The 26016-nt window shown below is 37.4% G+C and overlaps 2 protein-coding genes across 3 annotated transcripts; one reads left to right on the top strand and one right to left on the bottom strand.

Moving 5' to 3' along the window:
- Positions 1–8380: 8380 nt before the first annotated feature.
- Positions 8381–13565, top strand: LOC127652696 (guanine nucleotide exchange protein smcr8a-like). Its single transcript, XM_052139005.1, has 3 exons — positions 8381–8808; positions 8897–11030; positions 11218–13565. Exons 1-3 carry the CDS (start codon positions 8775–8777, stop codon positions 11666–11668), a joined length of 2619 nt encoding a protein of 872 aa, XP_051994965.1. The 5' UTR covers positions 8381–8774; the 3' UTR covers positions 11669–13565.
- Positions 13566–13716: 151 nt separating this feature from the next.
- Positions 13717–25510, bottom strand: shmt1 (serine hydroxymethyltransferase 1 (soluble)). 2 transcript variants are annotated; one of them, XM_052139012.1, is made up of 13 exons: positions 25438–25510; positions 23498–23554; positions 22826–22924; positions 22522–22667; positions 22257–22372; positions 21993–22153; positions 18674–18755; positions 18028–18240; positions 17828–17941; positions 15488–15610; positions 15234–15350; positions 15009–15119; positions 13717–14598 (listed from the first exon to the last, which is right to left on the bottom strand). In XM_052139012.1, the coding sequence occupies exons 3-13, from the start codon at positions 22910–22912 to the stop codon at positions 14426–14428; spliced, it is 1443 nt and encodes a 480-aa protein (XP_051994972.1). In that variant the 5' UTR covers positions 22913–22924; positions 23498–23554; positions 25438–25510; the 3' UTR covers positions 13717–14425. The 2 variants fall into 2 exon arrangements, with proteins under 2 accessions (XP_051994972.1, XP_051994973.1); XM_052139013.1 differs by having other exon boundaries at positions 22826–22965; positions 25438–25495.
- Between the last annotated feature and the right edge of the window lie 506 nt (positions 25511–26016).

Genomic DNA, 26016 nt, shown 5'->3' with positions numbered 1-26016 from the left:
AGTAAAACTGATATATTGGTCCTCTAATTTAAAGGCAGAAATGTGAAGCTTGTAATTGTACTTTTTTAATTCTTCTGTTAACACCTTTGTATTATTAGAGCTGCAAAGTTGTTTAAATAATGTTTACAGTCATTTATGTTTAATATGTTACAGTATATTAGCATGGCAACCAAGAAGTAAATTGGATATAACTTTACACAGAAAAGGTTAACAAGTGATTTTGTCACAGTAATATCATATTATTTACATCTTGTGGTTATACTTTTGAAACTGTGAGAATTTTAACATTTAGGGATTGGCCCCATTCAGTTTCATTGTACAGGTGCTGGTCATATAATTAGAATATCATCAAAAAGTTGATTTATTTCAGTAATTCCATTCAAAAAGTGAAACTTGGATAATGTATACATTCATTCCACACAGACTGATATATTTCAAGTGTTCATTCCTTTTAATTTTGATGATTATAACTGACAACTAATGAAAAACCCCCAAATCAGTATCTCAGAAAATTAGAATATTGTGAAAAGGTTCAATATTGAAGACACCGGGTGCCACACTCTAATCAGCTAATTAACTCAAAACACCTGCAAAGGCCTTTAAATGGTCTCTCAGTCTAGTTCTGCAGGCTACACAATCATGGGGAAGACTGATGACTTGACAGCTGTCCAAAAGATGGCCATTGACACCTTGCACAAGGAGGGCAAGACACAAAAGGTCATTGCAAAAGAGGCTGGCTGTTCACAGAGCTCTGTGTCCAAGCACATTAATAGAGAGGTGAAGGGAAGGAAAAGATGTGGTAGAAAAAGTGTACAAGCAATGAGGATAACTGCACCCTGGAGAGGATTGTGAAACAAAACCCATTAAAAAATGTGGGGGAGTTTCACAAAGAGTGGACCGCAGCTGGAGTCAGTGCTTCAAGAACCACCACGCACAGACGTCAGCAAGACATGGGTTTCAGCTGTCGCATTCCTTGTGTCAAGCCACTCTTGAACAAGACACCGCGTCAGAAGCATCTCGCAAGGACTGGACTGCTGTTCTCTGATGAAAGTAAATTTTGCATTTCCTTTGGAAATCAAGGTCCCAGAGTCTGGAGGAAGAGAGAAGAGTCACAGAATCCACGTTGCTTGAAGTCCAGTGTGAAGTTTCCACAGTCAGTGATGGTTTGGGGTGCCATGTCATCTGCTGTTGTTGGTCCACTGTGTTTTCTGAGGTCCAAGGTCAACTGCAGCTGTCTACCAGGAAGTTTTAGAGCACTTCATGCTTCCTGCTGCTGACCAAATTATGGAGATGCAGATTTATTTTTCCAACAGGACTTGGCACCTGCACACAGTGCCAAAGCTACCAGTATTTAATTAGCAATTTTCGGAGATCCTGAATTTGGGATTTTCATTAGTTGTCAGATTTAATCATCCCAATTAAATGAAATAAACATTTGAAATGTATCAGTCTGTTTGTAATGAATGAATATAATAAAAGTTTCACTTTTTGAATGGAATTACTGAAATCAACTTTTTGATTATATTCTAATTATATGACCAGCACCTGTAAGTGCCTCACTGTAACTCCGATATTTCCTATTTTTAAAATGTCGATTGAGCTTATTGTAATATACAATAACAATAGAAGTTAAAGGCAATTAACAGCATTTGTGGCATAATGATGATTACCACAAAATATATTTTCAACTCGTCTCCTTTAATTAAAAATAAAAGGAAAAATGGAGGTTACAGTGAGGCACTTACAAATGAAAGTGAGTGGGGCCAATTCTTGGAGGGTTTAAAGCCAGAAATGTGAAGCTTATGAATTTATAAAGGCACTTGCATTCATTCTGCTGTTAAAATCGTGTATTTGAGATTGTAAAGTTAAATTATAATCTTTACAGTTGTTTTAGGTTTTGTTGACATCGTCGTGGCAACAAAGTTGTAAAATTGGCTGTAACTTTACACAGAAAAGGTTAAAAAGTGATTTTATCACACCAAAATCATGTTAACGTGCATATTATTTGTCTTGTGGCTTTACTTCTGAAACTGAGTATTTCAACATTTACATCTTGGCTCCATTCACTTCCATTGAAGGTGTCATGCTGTAAGACTTCTTATTTTAAAAGGTGGGATAAGTCCAAGTGTATTTTTGTGATAATCAACATTATGCCACAAATGCTGTTGATTGAGCTGAACTTGTATTGACTCTAGAACGTTCCTTTAACTTAATTTAACCACAAAATTAATTGACTGTTGGACCATCATCACTGGGTATGTGACAAAACAACCAGGAAACGGTTATGCATGGTTATTGTATTTGGTTAAAGCTCTGATTTTTTTATAGAAATGTCTATATGCTGTAACCAGACTGTAGGGCATACAATAAGAACCAAACACTTTACTTATAGACCTTAATCACAGTAGTGCCATTTTTTACGGGAATGAAAAGGAGGCTGTGAGGGATAGACATCCAGTCTCTTAAATGACATGCACTGTATAAAGATATCAAAAAGCTAATTTATAACTTAACATTTTCGAAAACTCATGTTGTCTAGAGTTTTGTGTCTACTGATATTTCTTGGAAAGATAATTTTTAATGTTTCATCAGTGGAATGATCCAAAAACAATTTAAACAATTGTACAACCAAATGAGGAGACTGTACATCTGCCTTGTTGTCATTCCCATCAAAAATGTCACTGCTGTGAATAAGGTCAATTGTGTGTGTGTATATATATATATATATATATATATATATATATATATATATATATATATATATATATATCCAGAGATCATGTGTTGAGATGGGAGAAATTTACAGAAGGACAACCATCACTGCAACACTCCACCGATCTGGGCTTTATGGCAGAGTGGCCAGACAGAAGCCTCTCCTCAGTGGAAGACACATAAAAAAGCACCTCAAGGACTCTCAGACTGTGAGAACCAAGATTCTCTAGTCTGATGTAACAAAGATTGAACTATTTAGCCTCAATTCCAAGCGTCATGTCTTGAGAAAACCAGGCACCACTCAACACCTGCACAATACCATCCCAGCGGTGGAGCATGGTGGTGAGAGCATCATGCTGTGGGGGTGTTTTTCAGCAGCAGGATCTGGGGGACTGGTCAGGGTTGAAGGAGAGCTGAACGCAGCAAAATACAGATATCTTTAATGAAAACCTGGTCCAGAGCACTCAGGACCCCAGACTGGGCTGAATGTTTACCTTCCAACAGGACAATGACCCTAAGCACACAGTCAAGACAACACAAGAGTGGCTTATAGGGAATGTCCTCGAGTGGCCTAGCCAGAGCCCGGACATGAACACAATTAAACAACTCCGGAGAAACTTGAAAATGTCTGTCCACCGACAGTCCCCATCCAACCTGACAGAGCTTGAGAGGATCTACAGAGAACAATCAGAAAATCCCCAAATCCAGGTGTGCCGAGCTTGTTGCATCACACCCAAAAAGACTAAAGAGGCTGTAATTGCTGCTAAATGTGATTCAACACTTAGTTAAGTGTCTGAGCAATTAGTCAATGTGATATTTCAGTTTTTCTTTTTATTACATTTGGAAAGTTATAACAAATTTTTTTTTTTGCTTTGTCATTATGGGGTATGAAGTGTAGATTGATGTAATTTTTGTGTTGTTTTTTTAAAAGCATCTTAGCATAAGGCTGCAACATTCTTGCAACGAATACTTTCAAAATGCACTGTAAATTATCCTCCCTGCCCAGCAGATGGCTATATGCACATACAATGTGAAAAACTAGCTTAAATATTGATCCGTTTCCCATACACACTTATTATATCACTTCTAAATTTATATATTAAACTACTGGAATCATATGGATTACTTTTATGCTGCATTTCTGTGCTTTATGGAGCTTCAAAGTTCTGGCCACCATGCACTTGCATTTTATGCACCTACAGAGCTGAGATATTCTTTTTAAAAATCTTAATTTGTGTTCAACAGAACGTGCATATAAACACACTTGTTGATGTAGTGATTGATGCACGTCATCGTGAAATCAAAGACCCTCCCCTGGAAATCCGAACTGAGTGGTCAAAAGAGATGCACATTACGAGCAAGCCCGAATGATTTTTCAGTATAGTGTAGTGTAAACTCTGCATAACTTTTTTTTTTGGTTGAGCATAATATAGGCCACTCTTGAAACTGCAAGGTATGAATTAGGAATAAATAAAATAGATAATTACCATTATGAATATGGATCTTGTAAAATGCATTCATATTCAATCACCTTGTCTGTAGATGCATAAGGAATTAATCATCCAGTCTGAAATGTAAAGGGGTCATTACTTTATATATATATATATATATATATATATATATATATATATATACTGTATATACATATATATAAATAAGAGGCCATTGTACTATAAAAACATAATGCAAATTACAGAACTCAAAACTTCCTCCTCACTGCAAAAAGAGCATTTGTTGAGACCAAGCTGCTAAAACGACTTGTTCTCTACTTCCTCCACACTGACTGCATTTACATAGACCCCAGAATGCAAGTTATTGCAAGAAAGTAGCATCCCCGTCTACATGCACTGTTAAAGCGGCGTACTCTTTACACCTGTATACATGCAGCTTGGTAGGTAAGAAGCTTTCTCCACAGTGACGTAATTTTCCTGCAATGCTTCTGTAAATAACAAATATGGTATCTGAGGAAGATATCACTATTTAATTTTTTGTTGTTTCACTTTATTTCCAGACATTCCAGAGTTGCTTTGTTTGTCCCCTTCGCAACCTGCAGCAGAATAGCACTTCAATAGTGGGGTTTCCCTTTACTATACTCTGGGATTCCCTCAATGTACCAGCACATATATGCAAACATGAGGGACCATCGATATTTTACAGTGGTGTTTGTAAATGGGTATAGTTTATAGTGTATATGCTTTTTCAACTACTCCCAGAAATGTGTTGTTGATTTGTTGTTGGGCTCCATCCAATGATGTTTTTTCTCATTCAGACTCCTCAAAAACATGGCCACATAAGCAGCTTTCTTTGGTTTACATGATGTTTCAAAATGCCGCTTTCTTCAAAACCCCTGGAATAAATCATTTCCTTAAGTCCATGTACTGTAAACATGGTCACTATGATGTTACACTCTGGTATACATTTGCATCTGACCATCTCCACAACAACACATCCTTTACCTTATCACTTATGTAGCCCACCAAGTAGCTGTGAGGCGGAAAGGAGAGATAGCAGGTCAGTGAAGAGCAGAGAGCCAGTCATAACTGTGGCCATGTACAAAAGTCTTAATAGGAGATGCATCACTAAAACAGAGTGTCTCTGACAGGGGCTCAGATTGAGGGTGGATAAAGTTTTGTCCACAAAAATGCTAATAACTGCCAAAAACTCTGCTAATGTTATAAGTGAACCTCAAGAAACAAACTGTTACGAATGGAGGCAGCGAAGCAGACGAGGAGATGCAGATCCAATCGCAGTTCAACTTTATTAAGTAAACAAACAGGCAAAACACGGGAACAAAGGAAAAACCCTCAATGGGGAAATAAAACATAAAACTAGAAAACACGGGCAGGGAACACATACCAGGCTAACAACAACATTCAACAAACGACAAGGAGTGACCAAAAAGCAGGGCTTAAATACACAGGGAGTGATAATACAAATGAGACACAGGTGAAAACAATGAACAAAATGGCAGTGATGATGGCAGGTGGATTCTGGGAAGTGTAGTCTTAAACAATGACAAGTGAGACAGTGGAGCTAAACAAGGGACAAAAGTGAAAACTATGGAATGCAAAGGTGACAAAAATGGCAGAAAGAGGGCAACAGTGAAACAAGACAAGGAATTCCTAACACAAACACACACACATATATAAATATATATGGGCGGCCAACATTTGAATAATGTACATATTTAGCTCTTTTGGAAGGAAAATGGTGCTTTAATTCACCAAAGTGACATTCAACTGATCACAAATGATAGTCAGGACATTACTGATGTAAAAAAACAGCACCATCACTATTTGAAAAAAGTAAACACAGCTGAAAGCTATTTGGTTCATTATATGAAGCTTAACATCATCTTTTGTTTGTTTTTGAGTTGCCATAGTATGCAATAGACTGGCAGGTCTTAAGGTCAGAAATGGCCCAAAAAAAAAAAAAAGACATGGCTTTCTCTAGAAACTCATCAGTCAATCATTGTTTTGAGGAATGAAGACTTTACAATGCTTGAAATTGCCAAAAGAACTGAAGATTTCCTACAAAGGTGTACAATACAGTCTTCAAAGACAAAGGATGGCCAGATGTACAACTAAACAAGAGGATAAGTACATCAGAGTCTCTAGTTTGAGAAAATGACGCCTCGCATGTCCTCAGCTGAGAGCTTCATTGAATTCTACCCGCTCAACACCAGTTTCATGTACAACAGTAAAGAGAAGACTCAGGGGTGCAGGAATTATGGGAAGAATTGCAAAGAAAAAGCCACCTTTGAAACAGAAAAACTAAATAAAAGGTTAGGGTAGGCAAAGAAACATAGACATTGGACAACAGATAATTGGAAAAGAGTGTTTTGGATCTTAACCCCACTGAGCTTTTGTGGGATCAGCTAGACTGTAAGGTGCGTGAGAAGTGCCTGATAATCTATGGTAAGTGCTACAGGAAGTGTGAGATGAAATGTCACCTGAGTATCTGGACAAACTGACAGCTAGAATGTCAAGGATCTGCAAAGCTGTCATTGCTTCATGTGGAGGATTTGTTGATTAGAAATCTTTGTAGTTTAATAAGTTATTACATTTTTTAATTATAATTATTGTAATAATAATTTTTCACATTATTAATGTCCTGACTATACATTGTGATCAGTCGAATGTCCTTTGGTGAATTAAAGTACCAATTTCTTTCCATTAGAGCAAAATATGTACATTATTCCAAACGTTTAACCGCCAGTGTATCTACACCGATCAGCCACAACATTAAAACCACCTACTAATATTATGTAGGTCCCCCTTGTGCAGCCAAAACACTGGCAACACACATCTCAGAATAGCATTCTCAGATGTTATTCTTCTCACCACAATTGTAGAGTGGTTATCCGAGTTACCATGTCAGTTCGAACTAGTCTGGCCATTCTCTGTTGACCTCTCTCATCAACAAGGGATTTCTGTCCACAGAACTGCCACTCACTGGATGTTTTTTGTTTTTGGCACCATTCTGAGTAAATTCTAGAGACTGTTGTGTGTGAAAATCCCAGAAGATCAGCAGTTACAGAAATACTCAAACCAGCCCGACTGGCACTTAGCTGCATTGTTTTTCTCAGCAACACAAAGCACTTTCTTAATCGGAGTTTTTTCATGTTTACAGATAGTTGCTTACAAAATCCACTGTGAATTGTCACTCTTAACAGTGATCTAAATAAAATGTTCATCACTGTGATCTAGTGGCGCAAAGTGATCGCAGCAACAGTGAACTCTGTTTCATTTATTCAAAATAACAGAACATTACAACAGCTCTCTAGTTGGCGTAAAACCCGGACAAACTATCATTATGAGAAGATAAATACAATCTATTCTAAAGTATATAAAATCTCTAAATTAAAAAAAAAAAAAAAATTAGAGGAAAGCAGAGGAGCAACAACTGGGGGAAAATAAATAAATAAATAAAAACATTAAATTTGGCGCATGCAGTCGTAGACATGCCGTAAAACATTAGAGCCCTTCTATCAAGTTTGCCATACAAAGTTAGCATAGCAATGCATAAAGCGGTGGTCCCATAAACATTTCTTTAGGCGGTAATCTGGCAAGGACACAAAAGGCCATTTATTTATGAATGTCTATGGAGGAGATGCTTCATAACGCTGAATAAATTTCTTTTGAGTAAACCGTTAATCAATTAATGAACTGACCACCTGTGCTAATCTTCGACATGCTTTATACTTAATAATCATTTTGTAATGAACTATGTGTTGAGTTTACTACTATAAAATGGCTGTTTTATAAGGGCAGTGAAGACGGGGACAATTTTGCGACAGGTAGGTGTCAGTTTACGGCTCTTCCCCTTCATTTGTATGGTCTCCGCAAACGGGGACTTACTGTCGTAACACGATAGTTGACCGTTACGCTCGCTAAAATGACAGTGGTTGTAGAAGATCTCTATCTGTATTTCCACTTTGGTATTTCTCAACGAAACGTACTAAATAAACTACAAATTATATATATATATATATATAACTTTTTTTTTGTTTGTTGTTGATATAAGAACTCTTTACAAGGATTGTCAAACGGCACGAATAACATGTTTTCGTTTTCGAGCGCGTCATAACAAACACACGTCTGCGTCACAAAACTGTGTAAGCTGCCTACCTAGACAGTATTTTGAGCATGTGAGTGTGAGTTGCAACGCTCCAATGATGCTCTAAAATGTTGTCTAGGAGGGCAGCTCTTTCGGTTTAGAGGTACTTCCACTTCCTCATCAGAATAGTCACGTGGGAAGGTTACGATCGTTTAAATACGACTGCTGTTTGAGGATGTTTATTGAGCAGCTGGAGTACAGTGTAACAGCATAGATGTCCGATTATAAATTGTTTTACATGAGCGACGGTCATCGGCAGATGCATCAGATAGAAGGCAGGTAACGTCACCGGTCTGTCAGGTTGGAGAGCATGTATATCGGATCTCATGTATCAGGTCGTGATTTGGCGCTTGAGTGGTTGAGTCCTGCTACATTGAAACGCGCGGTGTTAAACGGATTTATGGTTCTTGCTTTCAGATACGTACAATAATAATGATCTGTCTATGAAAGATGTACATTATGTCTTCATCGGCGGAGGTAGGCCTACTGAGCATCAGATCAGGTACTTTTTGATATTACTGCTGATGTCTCTTCACATATTGCTAAAACATGATTGGTTCACCAGATGTGGTGGCTTTTACCAAAGATGACGACTTTGGGGGGTTATTCTCTGATCCATGGTCGCTTCCAGAGGAGTTTTCGGTGCCTTTGTTTACCCATGCTGCCAATGGAAATCCCTGGACGAAGACATCATATGCGAAATTCTCTAAAGATTTCGTTCTCATCTCTGAGTTTTCTGAGCAGGTGGGTCCACAGCCATTACTCACCATTCCCAAGGACCCCAAAGTGTACGGGGCATTTGACCTCAACTACTTCTCCCTCCGTATCATGTCTGTGGACTACCAGGCTTCTTTTGTTGGACACCCTCCTGGTAGTAACTACCCAAAACTAAATTTTGTGGAGGACTCAAAAGTCGTCCTTGGAGATTCCAAGGAAGGGGCGTTTGCCTACGTCCATCATCTGACCCTGTATGATTTGGAGGCCCGTGGGTTTGTACGCCCCTTTTGCATGGCCTACATTTCAGCAGATGAGAGAAAGATCATGCAGCAGTTTCAAGAACTGTCATTGGAGTTCTCCAAGGCTTCAGAATGTCTCAAATCAGGAAACCGGAAAGCTTTTGCGAACGAACTGGAAAAGAAACTGAAAGATTTGGAGTACACCAGATCAGTGCTGCACAAAGAGGAAGCCCTGCAGAAAATGAACAATGGATGTTATTCCACACAAACCATCGACAAGGCGAATGAATTGGCAAATGTTGAGAAGTCAATCTATGAACATAAAGATTTGCTGAAGCAAATCACATCTTATCCTTCAAGGAAAAGGAAAGACGTTGATTTTGTGCAATATGATGCAACTATACAAGCTGACACCACTGGATTGGATGATGATACACTAACTAGTAATCATTCCAAAAAAGCAGATAAGATGGTGGATGTAGAAAGTGATGGGCCTAGTAGGAAGTCTTCATATATGCCTCAGCTTATTAATGCTAAATCTGCCAAGTGCTTTGCTAAACGTTTGAAAACACTTGAAGAGCTCTGCACCACACACTTTTTTAACCAAACTCTAGAGCAACTAAACTCAATTGAGAAGTCATTCAGAGGAGATCTCTGCTTGATTTACACCAGCCAGATTAACAAGGCTCTTCTGAACAAACAGAGAGTGTCTAGTTTTATTTTTGAAGCAGAACGAGACTGGGATGAAGGACTCTCAAAAAGTTTCAATATGTGTACAAACAACCCTCTAGTCCCCGTTCTGAACTTCTCTGGTGAGCCACTCAGTCTTGACTCCTACACCACCTGTGTTGATGTAGATCTTCTGAAACCAGGTGTGGAATTAATGGAAGGGTTTCCTGAGTCTAGCACATCTGACATCACACAGGAAACCTCTGAGGCGGCCGATACGGAGACCAAAGGGAGTTTTGGTAGTGACCAGAGCATTGAGGGGCTTTTAGGTGTTAGTCCTTCCAGTCTGCAGCCCAATTACTTGGAAGGCCTTAAAAGAAATGGTAAGGCATCTTCATCTGAGGACACCAACTCCATAGCAGTTCCACATGGGACATCAGGTGGGAATTCTTTAGAGGTTTTTGAAACTGGAAATCTCATCCCAATGGACACTGCATGCTGTATCGGACCGGAGCATTTTACTTATGAGGAACTGTTACCAGAGCTTGCACAGGAATGTTGTGGGGACACAGTGGTGAACCAAGAACCCTTGTCCCTTCTTCAAGGAGATCCTGCTTTACACGTGGACTACATCCTAAAAGATTCAGCCCCCAATGAGCAACTGCATTGTTCTGAGCTAAACACTAGTGCTCTCTCTGAGGAGGTGGCGAGAATTAACATTGGAAATGCCTCCGATTCTACTAGTTACATGAGTGCCTCTACCAATTCTGATAGAGCAGCGTCTCCGTTCACCTACAGCAGTCCGTTAACTGTGAAGCAGAAGAAGAAGGCTGGTCATAGTGCTCTAAGATTCATCAGACAATATCCATTCTCTCAGCAAGCCATTTTTTGCCTACTAAGTGGCCGAACACTTGTCATTTTTGGGGTGGATGAATGCACAGTAAGGAAGTTGGTCAATGCTTTGTTAATTTTTGTGCCCAACCTAGGCAAATATGGCGAAACCGTCCAGCCGTGGCTGTCGATGCCATTTCAGCTTACCGACCTGCACAGATGGAAACTCATTGGATTGCAGAGGTATGTTGCAAGACTTTGACCTGTTTAATTGACGATTGTGTTTGTGTACATCTGTTTGTCTAGTCGATCAATCATTTGAGTCACAACCACATTTTGCTTGCAATGCTTTAAAATCAGTGCAACCCAAAAGTGCAGAGTGTTCAATTTTCATGTTTCCTCTTTTTTTATTTTTTTATTTTTTTTCCAGAGCTGCCTCCCCTGCGGGATACAGCATACTCCACTCTTTGAACCGATACAGTCGTTACATAAGCATTTTGGACTGTGACAATAAGACCCTTCGATGTCCACCATACAAAGGAATGCTAATAAGCCATCTGGCAGACCACAGGACTCAAATTAAGCGTGGCAGCACCTACTTCCTCCATGTTCAGAGTATGTTGACTCAGCTCACAGCAAAGGCCTTCCTTTTCACATTCTGTCACCACATTCACCTTCCCATGGACTTCAACGACCAGGGCTCAGTCATATCACGCAGGACTAATTTCTTGTTGCAGCTTGGATACACTGTGGAAGAGAGCAAAATCATCAAGTACCTGAGTGAGCTCATCAAGCAACATTACGTTCAGGGTCCCTCAAAGGGTGTCAACCAGTCATTCTTCAATTTTAACTACACCACCAGCTATTTGTACAAAATCTGAATGTGAGGATTTTATTACTGTTTAATGTTAAAGAAATGGTTCACTCAAAAGTTTAAAAAAAAAATATTTAAAAAAATCATTATTTACTCACCCTAATGTTCGTCCAACCATGTAGGACTTGGTTTCTTCCATAAAATGCAAAAGGGAATTAGTATATTTAACCAGGTTTACTTGCCACATGATGTTATTAGTGACTCTGGTCTGTCAAGCCATTCAAGCTTCAAGTTGTTTTTCAATGTCAAATCATTTCATATTAATAAAGCGCTTAAATAAAATATGGCAGCCACACTGACAACATCAAATTGAATTGGTTCTGATTTTGGGACCAAACATGCAAAATGATGTCATTGCATTTGGTCATAAGTTTGTGAATTTATTGTTCTTTCTTTCTTGCAAGTCACAATTCACTTACAGTATGGCGAGTAAACCCTAAGAATACCTTTTAAAAAATTTACCTTTTGTGTTCCATGGAAGGAAAAAATGTCATGTGGGTGTGAAGCTACATTAGGTTGAGTGAATTATGAGTTTTCTTTTTTGGGTGAACTAATTCCCATTAACTCCAGCTAAAATCAAGAGATCAATGTATTGAATGTAATTTTTGCTTATTTTTTTGTGAATATTCCCATGACTTTCCGAGAAGTGGATTGCTGAAAGTCCGGTGTTTCTAATGGGGTCTTGAATATTTGTTAAGTGCAGTAGTTCCATATTTAAAGAGCCAAACATCCAAGGGCTGCATTTCCCAAAAGCATTGCAAGCTCTTTGTAAAATAACAAATTCATGCACAAGACATTCATGGAGTCGGAATGTGGGCATACAAACCATTTTTATTTTGCATCTCATTTAAAGACGTATGATACTTTAAGTCATCATATAATCACCCTTAGGTTGTTCCAAACCCATACGAGTTTCTTCCAATGAACGCAAAATGACAATGTTGGCCTCAGTCACCTATTTTCTATTTGTTTGCACAGGAACAACAGCTGGAGGGGAGTCGCTAATCATGAATTCATTAATCTGATCCTGGTAGCCTGTTTAATTATTAACAATACCCTTCTTATGCCGTCATAATAACTGCAATGTTGCTGCATGAAAATCATAAGCATATTTAAAATGGAACTAATTGCAGCATCAACAGAACAGTATTTTGTAAAACATCTCAACATGCTACCATTTACATTTGCTAATTATAGCCTTTATTAAACTTCCATTAGAATTAGGTTGCTTTCCATTTGTTTAAATTATCAACAATTTGATGTTAATGGATTGGTCAGTGATGTTTGCCTTTTTATACTTGCATTGTTGGATTATGAAATAATTGAAACTAAATTAATTATTAATACAGGGAAAACCTGCAAGTCATCCTGAGCTGTCTTCTTTTTCCATCCTTTCTACTGGAAATGTATATCTGAGGTAGATTTATTTTAAAATACAAAGCCCATGGTTAATTACATATATGAATAATGGTTCACAAGAGATTGAGATTTTAAACAAATATGAGTTATCAACTGCCCTCTGTATTTTAATGTATTTATGTGTTAAAGTGAAAGAATGTAATGCATGTAAAAACGTCACATCGTGGAGATCTGTTACACAACTGTCTGCATGTTTGGAGAAAACGAAGATTTAATGGTGGCATTTATGGACACTTCCATTGTTTTTCACATGTTGTATCATTCTTAGATATTTAAAACTAATATAAATTGTTGTGTGCAAGCAATGTCAGCATGAGTATCTGTGTGGATGAAATGACACTTCATTCTTATGGCAGTTGCAGTGACTGTGAAATTAAGACTCATAAATGGTGGCTGTTGCCAAAATACATGGCCTGTAATTGTTATTCACACTACTGCATAAACAGAGTCATAGTCCAAAGTTACAGATCTTTTAACAGCCACCTGTGTGTTTCATCACAAGTGTGTCTTAAAAAACGAACTGCTTTAGTATTAATTGGCCTTTGTAATGATTCGTCAGTGACAGATAATTGAATTTCAGTGCATGGTCTGTTGAGGGTAAATTGAGAAAAAGCCATACCTAGACACACAATATCTTCCAAGAATGTTATTTTCTTTTTTATTGTTTTTAACACATTTTCTTTTCTTTTGTGTCTTAATCATATACTTTTGTTGCTACCTTACACAAATCTATTCTAAGACAGTATTGTGAGCTTGTCTGGGGTAAGGTGAGGTGTAATCTTCATGCTAAAGTATTTATGAATTGTAAGTACAGTAAATTGTGGGGGTCATCTGTGTGCTTTGAGTTGTTACCCACTGTGAAATTACTCTGCCTTCAGTTTTATTAAATTATTTCTGATTTAATGCTGTGCGGTGCTTTTAACTTGCAACACAACTAGTGTTGTCTTCATGCTGTCTTCACCAAGAGCATACTTTAATGTATTTTATAGTTCAAAGGCACATTATCTTGTTCTGAAAATGTAACTTATTACAGTAAATAGTATTCCACTTTAATGCAGTTTGATATTTTTCTGTTAGTGCTATCTGGAAAGCATTTCAGTGCAATTCACTTTTCACAGAAAGAGATGGTTAATCACAATAAAGTGGTTTGAGTGTAACCACAGAAAACAAGTAAAGAACAAAAGTAATTGAGAGTGATCATTGGTTATATCCAAGACAGACAGTTCATTTGAATGCTGGAAATCATCACATTAAGGTGCATGGTAATAGGAATAGACTGTTCCACTGTATTTAAACCTCAGTGCCAATCAAATGAAAAGAAATATTTCTGGAAGACTAAAAAGCCTCATAACTCTGGCAACCCTGGCATGGGGAATTTTCCAGCAAAGGCTTCCACCTCCTCTCGGATTTCTTTGAGTTTCAGTTGATACTCCTCATTTTGAGCCATTTCATCCTTAAACTCTTTCAAAGTTGCTTTAGGATTCATGTTTCTTTGGATCTCCAATGTCAACTCAATGCCTAAGGACAGATGCACAAATATTGTCAAATGGTGAGCTAGGTTATTACTCTGAATAAGATCCTTTAAGGAATAGTTCACCCAAAAATGGAAATTCTCTCATATATTTTGAAATGGGAGTTACATTTTGGTCTGTTTCTCACCCAAAATCCATCATATCACTTCAGATTAAACAACTGGAGTCATATGGACTTTCTTTATGCTAACCATTCTGGAGCTTGAAAGTTTTAGACCCCATTGACTTTCTATTAAGAAACACACTTTGTAGATCTATCAAAAAATCTTTGTGTTCCACAGAAGAAAGACAGTCTTATGAGTTTGAGATGGCATACAGGAGAGTATATGATGAGAGAATGATAATATTGCGGTGAACTACCCTTTAATGTTATATTAGTGTTGAACATAAACTCACCCTGATGAATAAACTCGCCAACCTTGCGGAAATCATCCTCCAAAAGCCCTCGGGAAGTAAGAGCCGGAGACCCTAAACGAAGGCCGCTGGGACGCAAGGCACTTTTATCACCTTCAACATGAAGTTTTTAGAGAAAAACAAATTAGAATAAAATGTCATCGAAGAACTCAAAAGACTGTGCAAGAATTGGGCAGTTACATTACTTTAATTATTTATATAAGGCACCTGGACAGGTATTCTTGTTGCAGGCAATGGCACATGCCTCCAACACTTTCTCTGCCCTCCCTCCATCACTTCCATTTGGACGCAGATCAACCAAGATGAGGTGATTATCAGAGCCACCTGAATTCAAAAGATCAACAGATAAACAGTTTCAAAAGATGCAGCTCTATCACCCTCACCCAAAGGCTTCAAACACATATCTCTATTCAATAATTTTTTTTATGTATATAGAAACATAAATATTCACTGAAACTCACTTGTAACAATCTTGTAGCCCTTTTCCATAAGGGTGGCTGCTAAAGCCTTGCAATTGGCCAGAACTTGCATTTGATATGTCTTAAACTCTGGAGTTAGAGCCTGCTTCAAAGCAACAGCAACTCCTGCACATAACAAGCAAAATAAATACAATATGAGGTAGAGCTAAATGTTCTGTCATTTCAGTATTTGAACATTGCAATAATTCTTTCTTTTTCTTGACAGGGTCATTAAAGTAGGTATAAATGCAAAGTAGGCTACAACAGGGCTAAAGGCACACCTCAAGGAAACTTTGCTGCTTCTTTTTTTCGGTTCGGATCAAGATTGAAAAATAAATTAATTTTGATTACATACTGATGGAGCAACATCATTTGTGTGAAAATAAATACAAACGTAAGGTTGTTTTGATTAAGAATTTATCATTATTATTTTTTTAAAAGGTGGTGAGGGAGCCTTTTACCCCACACTTGGGTTAAAATGCCCCCAGATGGGTTATAGGTGTATCGTATAGATATAGGGACATATAAGGCAAAATGTGTCAACTCAGGTAAATAAAAAAGCAATATGCCTTTTTTTTTCTCCCCAATTTGGAATGCCCAATGCACTCTAGGTCCTCGTGGTGGTGTAGTGACTCGCCTCAATCCAGGTGGCGGAGGATGAATCTCAGTTGCCTCCACGTCTGAGACCGTCAACCCACGCATCTTATCACGTGGCTTGATGAGCGTGTTACCACGGAGAAGTAGCGCGTGTGGAGGCTTCACGCTATTCTGTGCGGAATTCACGCACAATGCACCACACCAATTGGTTTTGGCCAATTTGGTTGTTTAGGAGACCCGGCTGGAGTCACTCAGCACACCCTGGATTTGAACTCGTGACTCCAGGGATGGTAGTCAGCATCAATATTCGCTGAGCTACCCAGGCCCTCTAATTCAACAAGATTGTTACATTTACAAAATAACCACTTTAGCAAAGGGTTAAACAGTTCCATTGTGATTGGATCAGTAAGTATTAGCATACTTTGAAAATTCTTCATAACAAATCTATTCCCACCAATAAAGAAAAACAATGTGTTTTATGGGGGCCCCAGCAACAGTGGGGCTTTTTACCCCAAATACTATCCTTTCAATAATTGGACAGTTATTTAAAAAAATTCTGATTAAATCACCTTGAACAAAACTGAAAAAGATAACAATTTTGTCACAAAACAAATGTTATAATTTCAGGAAGTTTAATTTGCTACATAGATTGATTAAATATTAGATCAAATAAACTCCAAATTAATCTTTAGACACCACATGCAAAGATCTCATGGATCAGGAATATTTAGCAGTACATAGTGACAAACAGGTGTTAGGGAAAGTACTGTTGTAGTTTTTGTTGTAGTTAAGTGCCTTATACTGAGAGGCCTTCAGCCCTGTTGTACCCTAATATACAGTGAGGTTCAAACCACTGGTGAAAATGCTTTAATTTAGCATTTTTCTAGCAATTTAATACAGTTGTTTTTCATTACTATTTATATGATCAGTACAGCAATTTGAGTGAAACAATTCAGATGAATTTGGTATGACCCCACTTCTGCTTTAACAAAAGCATGCAATCAAGCTGGATGGACTCAAAGAGCATCTTGTGAGCTTAAATGAAAAGCAAGGAAATCTAACCTTTTGTACAATGAAGTTAACATTATCAATATCACAAATGTACTTATTTGATTAGTGACCAAAAAACAGTTCAGAAGTTTAAATGAGAGGTTCACCAATACAGCATTTTTAAGACAGATACAAGTACTAGTAAATTTACATTCCACGTATGTAAATTTAGAAAAAACGGTTATAGCCAATATTGGCATTTTCAGTTAAAATGAAAATTCGGGACTGTTTTACTAGGTTGTAGCTTACCTTTAAAAGTAACCCATCTAACACGTATACGGTAATATGTTATTCATGCTTTAACTTTGTTACTTTATGTATATTGTTGCGTCCACTCACGGGCGATGGGCGATGTTGATTGATTGTTCTGGTTGGATGTTCGATAGCTTTATCTTGTATTGTTGTTGTTATCCACTTAACAGCATCTTACATATATCTTTTCACATATAGTTTTGCGTTTTTTAGGACTACAGTGACCATCCAGCATGAGTCTGGTGAAAGCACTCACTTGCTCTCCCTCTCCAACACAAGCATGCACGGAGAGAAAGAAGGTTAATGTATCACATGAAGATGCATAAAATGAAAACTGATGCGCTAGTTTATAAAATGTTTTTATGTCCCAGATTTCAGACTTTTGAACCCCACTGCACATATTTCATAATTGAATACAGTTATCAGATGGTTATCAGATCCTACCTGCAATGGCATGATTGTGAGGGCCACCTTGAAGTCCAGGAAACACTGCCTGGTTAATCAGACTCTCAAGGTTATACAGAGTCGCCTTCCCTTTTGCATCAACACTGCGAACTCCTACAATTCAAGGGTGTAACATGACACTGTTATCAAGGGTCTAAATTTAAAGGGTTGTATGTCAGGACAATTCACATTGAACTTACCTTTTCTAAAGAAAATGACTCCTGCTCTGCAGCCCCTGAGGGTCTTGTGGGTAGTGGTGGAAACAACATCACAGTATTCAAATGGAGAAGGAACCACTCCTGCTGCAACCAGACCACTAATGTGAGCCATATCTGCCAGAAGATAGGCCCCATTCTCACTGGCTATCTTCCTCAGGCGACTGTAGTCTAGATTACGGGAATAGCAGCTGGTGCCTGAACAGTGATGGACACAAATATTAATGGTTAAGTCCATACATTAGTAATCTAACAGATAAGCATTAAACTTGACGATAGGAGCATCTAAATATCCAGCCTGCAAACTTCACCATTAAACTACTTTTCTTTGTGCTAATCAGCAATTGAAATTTTTACATGGCTCCCACCCTTTCAATGACGTTTTCATAAACATTTGTGATTATTAGAAACAGATTTTTCAATAATGGATCATTCTGACCTATTTGTGAACTGTTGAAAAAAAAAAAAAAAAAAAAAAAAAAAAAGAAAAAACAATTGGCTTACAAATAGGAAATTCCCTTATATTTGTGTTTTCCATGACTGTGGCAATTTGTGTACAAACTGTGGTACAACAATTTCAAAATCTAATATTTTAAGTAAATACAAAATGCACCAACAAAAAAGTGCTGACCTGCAATGATAAGTCTGGGGTGGAAGAGGCGAGCATTTTCCTCAAGTCTGTCATAATCAATGTATCCAGATTCTGGGTTGACCTGGACAAATAGAAAAACACATTCATTAAAAATACAGGTAACTATCACTATGGGAGCATCAACAACATGTATAATAAAACTGGCTTATCAAACATATTTATCATTATAGAAAATGTGAAATGCTGTTGCCAAGGTGTTCTGAGTGGTTGTTTACTGGCCTAAATAAAAAAGGGTGCGTCACAATTAGGCATGTGACAGTATAACAAATCACAATTGCTGAAGCTTTTATCATGGTATAGTTTTATCACTGTATTTAATTACATTACAAAAACAAACCAGTGTTATTCTAGTTTTAGATTTTTTATTTTATATTAAATTTGTCATTCCAAAATGGTTTTAGTTTTCAGTTATTCTGTTAGTTTCAGTTTAGCTTTTGTTTTCTCAGTTTCAGTTGGAAACTGACATTTTTTAGTTTTTATTTTAGTATTTTTTATTGCTGCCAATGCTTAACTTTTATTGTTGTAATTTAAAAAGTCTAACATAATTTCATTGCTCAAGGCAGTCTTGAGTTACATCTATCTAGTTGCCTCATGTTTAATTTGGATTGTAAATGTTGCTAATGTTATAATACAGGGTGAATATGCGTAAAGTGGCATTTAAACTTGATCCCCATTGTTTCCATATGAATTTCCTTAAATCATTATGAATTATTACTAAACTAATCTTTGGGAAGAAATTAAAGGAATAGTTCAACCAAAAATGAAAATTATCTCTTATCCCTTGTGCCATCCCAGATGTGTATGACTTTCTTTATACATCAGAAGACAAATTAAGATTATTAAAATAATAATTCAGCTCTGTCGGTCCATAAAATGGAAGTAAATGGTGACCAGAAATTTGACGCTCAAATCCATACGACTCCAGTGGTTTAATCTATGTCTTTAGAAGTGATATGATAGGTGTGAGTGAGTGAGAAACATCAATATTTAAGTCCTTTTTTAGTGTAAATCTTGACATCAACAGTCTCCTTGGCGATCATGATTTCAAACTCGCCCTCTGCCAACTCTACTAGGAAGTGTAATAGATCTTGAAATCATGATCGTTCCTGTAGATTGCAATTGCTAGATGTACAATGAAACAGTGTACAAGACATTTTGGTCTTTTCTCACCCAAAACTATTAGATTATTTCACAAGACATTAAACCACTTTTGGACTACTTTATGCTGCCTTTATATGCTTTTTGGAACTTCAAAGCTTTGGACCATGTGGACTTGTGTTGTATGGATCTATAGAATGGAGATATTCTTCTAAAAACTTTGTGTTCAGCAGAAGAAAGAAAGTCATACACATTTGGGATGGCATGTGGGTAAACTATCTCTAACTTTTTGAGGTTTTAAGGGACTTCAAAGGTTCCACTTCCCAGTATTAAGTATTACTTCATTTTTGCTTTTTTTATTAAAGTTCAACACATCCTAAGCTTTCTTCAAAGGTATAATGTTAGCTTATGTGGCATATGGATCATAATTAACATTTTCAAAAGTGTTCCACTTTGCCCATATTCACCCTAGTATATAAAAAAATAAAACTAAAATGAAATTGAGACTATTTTTATTTTCGTTAGTTGAGGAGTTATGAAAAAGTTATTTGTTTCGTTTCAGTTTTTTCCAATAATTTTAGTTTTTATTTTAGAAAACAATTTTTTTTATTTAGTTTTAGTTTCCGTGAACTATAATAACACTGAAACAAAATGTATTGTTGTTCTTTTAATAACAAGTTTTTAAACTTTTTTAAATACAAAACTGGTGTTTTAAATTAACAGATAACGAAGAACTTTGAAAAGAACCCTGAACATTTAAATAACTACTTGATATGGCTGTCGATTTAAAACATTAATCCAGTGCGATTACTTATATAAAAAATAACGTGTTAAAAAATTAAAGCAATTGATCACATTGTAATAAGTGACTATAATAAGGAATATTCCTGAGCACTTCAAGCTTGAACTACCACTTGTTTTCTCCAGGGGGCAGTAAGCAAAACTCGCTGTATAGGCAACGCACACCTTATACAGAGAACAACCCAACCCTTCATCAGATAGCACAACACTTATATGTCTATGGCACAAAACGACGATGCGTTCTTGCATTCAAAAAACAGTTTGGAGTGCAAATCCAAGAACTACGTGTGACTTGACACAACAACCTAAAAATGGTACATTTATGATGCGACGTAACCAAAGTAAGACGCTCCAAGATTGTCCATCTAACGCAGGTGTACACTGACGAGTCCGTAGACAAGCCCACATAATAAATCTCAGACTGATTGACAAATTCAATTGCAAAATGGATTGCTCTGAACTGTAGGCCCACGATTGGCTTATGTTCAATAATATGCAATTTAACAATACATTGGATTACTAATTGAACTTTTAAACATTTACTCAAAAAAAAAAAAAAACAATAATAAAAAAGAACTGTTTAGTGTTATAGCAAATTACTATTTGTCCACTTCAAAGCAAGCCACACATTATCTGCAAATGGCAACTTCTAAGTTCAATGGCAAGTTCACTTTCTTTGTCTTCTTAGTTGAGTTGTCTCTTAAAGTGTTGTCTCTCAGTTTTCAAAAACAACTTGGAAAAATTAGCAGAACTGTCACAACTTCCCTTTATCTTGCTGAATTGCACAGGATGATTGTGCTGCAGAAGAGCGGACCTGTTGAGAGGCGTTCCTGTGTTTCTTTGCCACTTTTCTTCCATGTTTTACACAAAAAGAAACAATCTTTGACCAACAATCCCTCTGCATTTTTATGGAACCCAAATTACTTCCACACTTCCAACTTAACACTTTTAGAAGGTGGATATAAAGGGTTGGCTGCATTCCTCCTTCAGCCATGCTTCTCATCCAAGCTGGTTTTGTTTACATAAGACACAAATCACTTTGCGATCAGAATAAATCTAAACAATTTGGCTAAAAGGTTATGTAGAATTATTTATGGTATTTGAGGAGCCCACAATAACAATATTGTGCACAAATAATAGAGTTGTTAAAAGTAGGTTTAAAATACCCTCCTTTATATTTGTATTTCTTTATTTAATGCCATTTATCTTTCATAATGAATATCTTCAACGAAAATTAACGAATGTAATTTATACAGCGATGGGGCTGATTAGTTACAGCTGTGCTTGAATACACAAGCTCGTTATCGTGTCGCAGGTGTAATAAGCCATAAATGTCCCAATGTTCAGTGGATTTGACCCTTGCTAGTGCCTGAATTCGTGTTCATGATATACTGATTACCTTATAAGGCATAGACTCAAAGAAAATGGAAGTGGCTGAGATTTTCTTTTTGTCAGTCATGAAGCCATGGGTGAGATGGCCACCATCAGGCAGATCAAGGCCCATGATCCGTCCATGAGGTTCCACAATGGCTGTGTACACAGCAAAGTTTGCAGGTGACCCTAGGAGAAAACAACAAAACAAATATTAAATATTTGTTTTGAGTTAATTTTTCACACGAGTTACATAATCTCTTAAAGCAACAACAGCCAGAAGCAAACCTACCAGAATACGGTTGAACATTCACTCCCCATTTCTCTGGGTCAAGCCCGTAAACCTTCAAAGCTCTTTCCTGACACAAACGCTCTAATTCGTCCACATGCTCGGTGCCTCCATAATATCTGAAAACATGGATCAAAGTTTAACATCTTAAACATTTTAACCAATGGATTGATAAATGTCCATTTTAAAAACCTAAAGCTATTTATTGTCATGACAGCAACAGAAAAGGACTTTCACAGGATGTGCAATGTAATTTATCAATAATCACCTCTGTCCAGGATAGCCCTCGGAGTACTTGTTATTCATGCAGGAGCCCAGAGCTTCCAAAACTGCTCGACTAGTAAAGTTCTCAGAGGCAATGAGCTCTAATCCATATGTCTGCCTTTTCTTCTCCTTCTTTATAATGTCAAATACCTGTGTTGAATAAACAAAACAAAAAACAAACTGTAAACAACCTTTACGATATGGAGCTATAAACAGATAATAGTCATGGCCACAATATGATGGTCCAGATATAATGACCCTAATGTCACTCAGTGGCTCACTGCATGCATTTACAATAAAAAGGTTACCTCAGGATCATTTGTGCTCAGAGGTTCCAGCATCATCTTGTTGTGAGATTCCCATGTACTATGATCATGGCCATTGACCTGAGCCATAGTTGTTGATCTCTAGAGGAAAATAGGTTGTGGTCACACTTGAGAGAGAGTTCCTATATGCAAAAAAAACTTCAGAGCAATCAAAGCATCACTGTTATGAAGGAACAAAGTACTCCTAGTTCAATAAATCAATAAATGAGTAAATGTTTTGTTCTAATGAAATAAGGGTTTGGATACGACCCGAAATTAAGTTCTTATTATGTAAAAATACTAATTGATATAATGAAAAGAAAAATAGAAAAATACAGCAGTAGTTTTGTACATTTTAATATTGATTTGTTTTATGAATTTCAGATTTACATATTTCTTTTTTGAGTACTTTGGACTGCATTATTGGACAAAGTTAAAGGAATATTCCAGGGTCAATACAAGTTGAGCTCAATCAACAGCATTTGTAGCATAATGTTGATTCTGTGCTTTTCTTTAAAAACAAGAAAAAATCTGGGATACAGTGAGGCGCTTACAATAGAAGTGAATGGGCCAATCCGTATGTGTTGAAATACTCACCGTTTCTAAAGTATAACCACAAGATGTAAACAATATGCATGTTAACACGACTTTAGAGTGATAAAATCACTTACTAACCTTTTATGTGTAAAGTTTGCCAAAGTGACAATGTAATGTCAGCAGTCCCCAAAACAACTGTAAAAATGAAGATTTAAACAACTTTACTGCTAAAATAATACACAAGTTTTAACAGAAATGCATTTAAATTGGAATTGAAAAATTAGAACACTCAATTTAATGGTTTGTTGTTCTAATGTTCCATTGATAAAGATTACTGATATTTTTATTGATGTTATTATTTGCTCAGATTCGACAGGAGTTTGGTGGGCTTCACGCACAGCTGTCAGTCAAATGATGTAACTGAGGCTGCCAGCAGGCCACGCGTCTATGACACGTGTCTAAACAAAACTAAAGTATGTTTTATTCGGGTTTGTTGAAAACAAGAGGGACATACACTCACCTAAAGGATTATTAGGAACACCTGTTCAATTTCTCATTAATGCAATTATCTAATCAACCAATCACATGGCAGTTGCTTCAATGCATTTAGGGGTGTGGTCCTGGTCAAGACAATCTCCTGAACTCCAAACTGAATGTCAGAATGGGAAAGATAGGTGATTTTAGCAATTTTGAGCGTGGCATGGTTGTTGGTGCCAGACGGGCCGGTCTGAGTATTTCACAATCTGCTCAGTTACTGGGATTTTCACGCACAACCATTTCTAGGGTTTACAAAGAATGGTGTGAAAAGGAAAAACATCCAGTATACGGCAGTCCTGTGGGCTGAAAATGCCTTGTTGATGCTAGAGGTCAGAGGAGAATGGGCCGACTGATTCAAGCTGATAGAAGAGCAACTTTGCCTGAAATAACCACTCGTTACAACCGAGGTATGCAGCAAAGCATTTGTGAAGCCACAACACGCACAACCTTGAGGCGGATGGGCTACAACAGCAGAAGACCCCACCGGTACCACTCATCTCCACTACAAATAGGAAAAAGAGGCTACAATTTGCAAGAGCTCACCAAAATTGGACAGTTGAAGACTGGAAAAATGTTGCCTGGTCTGATGAGTCTCGATTTCTGTTGAGCCATTCAGATGGTAGAGTCAGAATTTGGCGTAAACAGAATGAGAACATGGATCCATCATGCCTTGTTACCACTGTGCAGGCTGGTGGTGGTGGTGTAATGGTGTGGGGGATGTTTTCTTGGCACACTTTAGGCCCTTTAGTGCCAATTGGGCATCGTTTAAATGCCACGGCCTACCTGAGCATTGTTTCTGACCATGTCCATCCCTTTATGGCCATCATGTACCCATCCTCTGATGGCTACTTCCAGCAGGATAATGCACCATGTCACAAAGCTCGAATCATTTCAAATGGGTTTCTTGAACATGACAATGAGTTCACTGTACTAAAATGGCCCCCACAGTCAAAAGATCTCAACCCAATAGAGCATCTTTGGGATGTGGTGGAACGGGAGCTTCGTGCCCTGGATGTGCATCCCACAAATCTCCATCAACTGCAAGATGCTATCCTATCAATATGGGCCAACATTTCTAAAGAATGCTTTCAGCACCTTGTTGAATCAATGCCACGTAGAATTAAGGCAGTTCTGAAGGCGAAAGGGGGTCAAACACAGTATTAGTATGGTGTTCCTAATAATCCTTTAGGTGAGTGTATTTAGCTGTGTTGAGTCCACGGCCATAGACAGACAAGTAAACCGGACCTGCTGTCTTTATGGTGCTGCTAAATCATAACAAAGTTAGTGTGGCTCATGCACAACTGGTTAATGTTATGTTTCTTTAACAAAACGAATTTTATGAAGCAATTTCCATGCACATTTAATGCGCCGATTTACAGAACAACTTCACAAGTGTATGTTCATCGACCTATATAATATGGAGCACATGTGCAGTCACAAGGTTTTGATTTGTACCACTACTTCAAACTTCTTTAAAGTACCCATGCTTTAAATACACAATATAAAGACACGATATTAAGGGGAAAGATTCTGACACTTACCTTTACAAATGTGCTTAACGCTACGCAACGATTCACTTTCTGATATGTGCAATTTCTTTGGGATTTCCTTTTGTCAAAGTCCGGGAGACCAATGACCGCGCTGAGGGATGTGACTGTGACCTATCGATCACCTCCCACCCAACCCCTTGATACTGTGAGCATAATTTTAGCTTATTCGGTTTTATTTTCATTGATTGATAGTTTCATCCTCCTGAGACCCATCAAGTGTGTTTGTTAATATATCTAAAGACATTCATGCCACTGTTTTAAAGGGATAGTTCACCCTAAAATGTAAATTCTCTCTTTATTGAATCACCCTCAAGTCATCAAAGATATGTATGACTTTCTTCAGCAGAACACAAAGATATTTAGAAGAATATCTCAGCTTTGTAGATCTACACAATGCAAGTGAATTGTGGCCAGAACTTTGAAGCTCCAAAAAGCATATAAAGGCAGCATAAAAGTAATCCATATGACTTCAGTGGTTAAATCTATATTTTTGAAGCGATATATTAAGTGTGGGTGAGAAACAGTTAAATATTTAAGTGCTTTTTTACTAGCATCCTCCACATTCATTTT

Source organism: Xyrauchen texanus, chromosome 12, assembly GCF_025860055.1.
Source record: "Xyrauchen texanus isolate HMW12.3.18 chromosome 12, RBS_HiC_50CHRs, whole genome shotgun sequence".
Lineage (NCBI taxonomy): Eukaryota > Metazoa > Chordata > Actinopteri > Cypriniformes > Catostomidae > Xyrauchen > Xyrauchen texanus.
Note: the sequence above shows the minus strand (reverse complement) of the source record. Positions and strands in the feature narration are given on the sequence as shown.

What these genes read in the sequence shown, in the direction of transcription:
- LOC127652696 (XM_052139005.1), top strand. Translation starts at nt 8,775, where the DNA reads ATGAAAGATGTACATTATGTCTTCATCGGCGGAG. An exon ending in TTATGTCTTCATCGGCGGAG is followed by an intron (nt 8,809 to 8,896) that starts GTAGGCCTACTG and finishes TTGGTTCACCAG; the next exon opens with ATGTGGTGGCTTTTACCAAA. An exon ending in AAACTCATTGGATTGCAGAG is followed by an intron (nt 11,031 to 11,217) that starts GTATGTTGCAAG and finishes TTTTTTTTCCAG; the next exon opens with AGCTGCCTCCCCTGCGGGAT.
- shmt1 (XM_052139012.1), bottom strand. Translation starts at nt 22,912, where the DNA reads ATGGCTCAGGTCAATGGCCATGATCATAGTACATGGGAATCTCACAAC. An exon ending in CCCCAGACTTATCATTGCAG is followed by an intron (nt 18,241 to 18,673) that starts GTCAGCACTTTT and finishes ATCACTGTTCAG; the next exon opens with GCACCAGCTGCTATTCCCGT. An exon ending in GGGCTACAAGATTGTTACAA is followed by an intron (nt 15,351 to 15,487) that starts GTGAGTTTCAGT and finishes TTTTGAATTCAG; the next exon opens with GTGGCTCTGATAATCACCTC.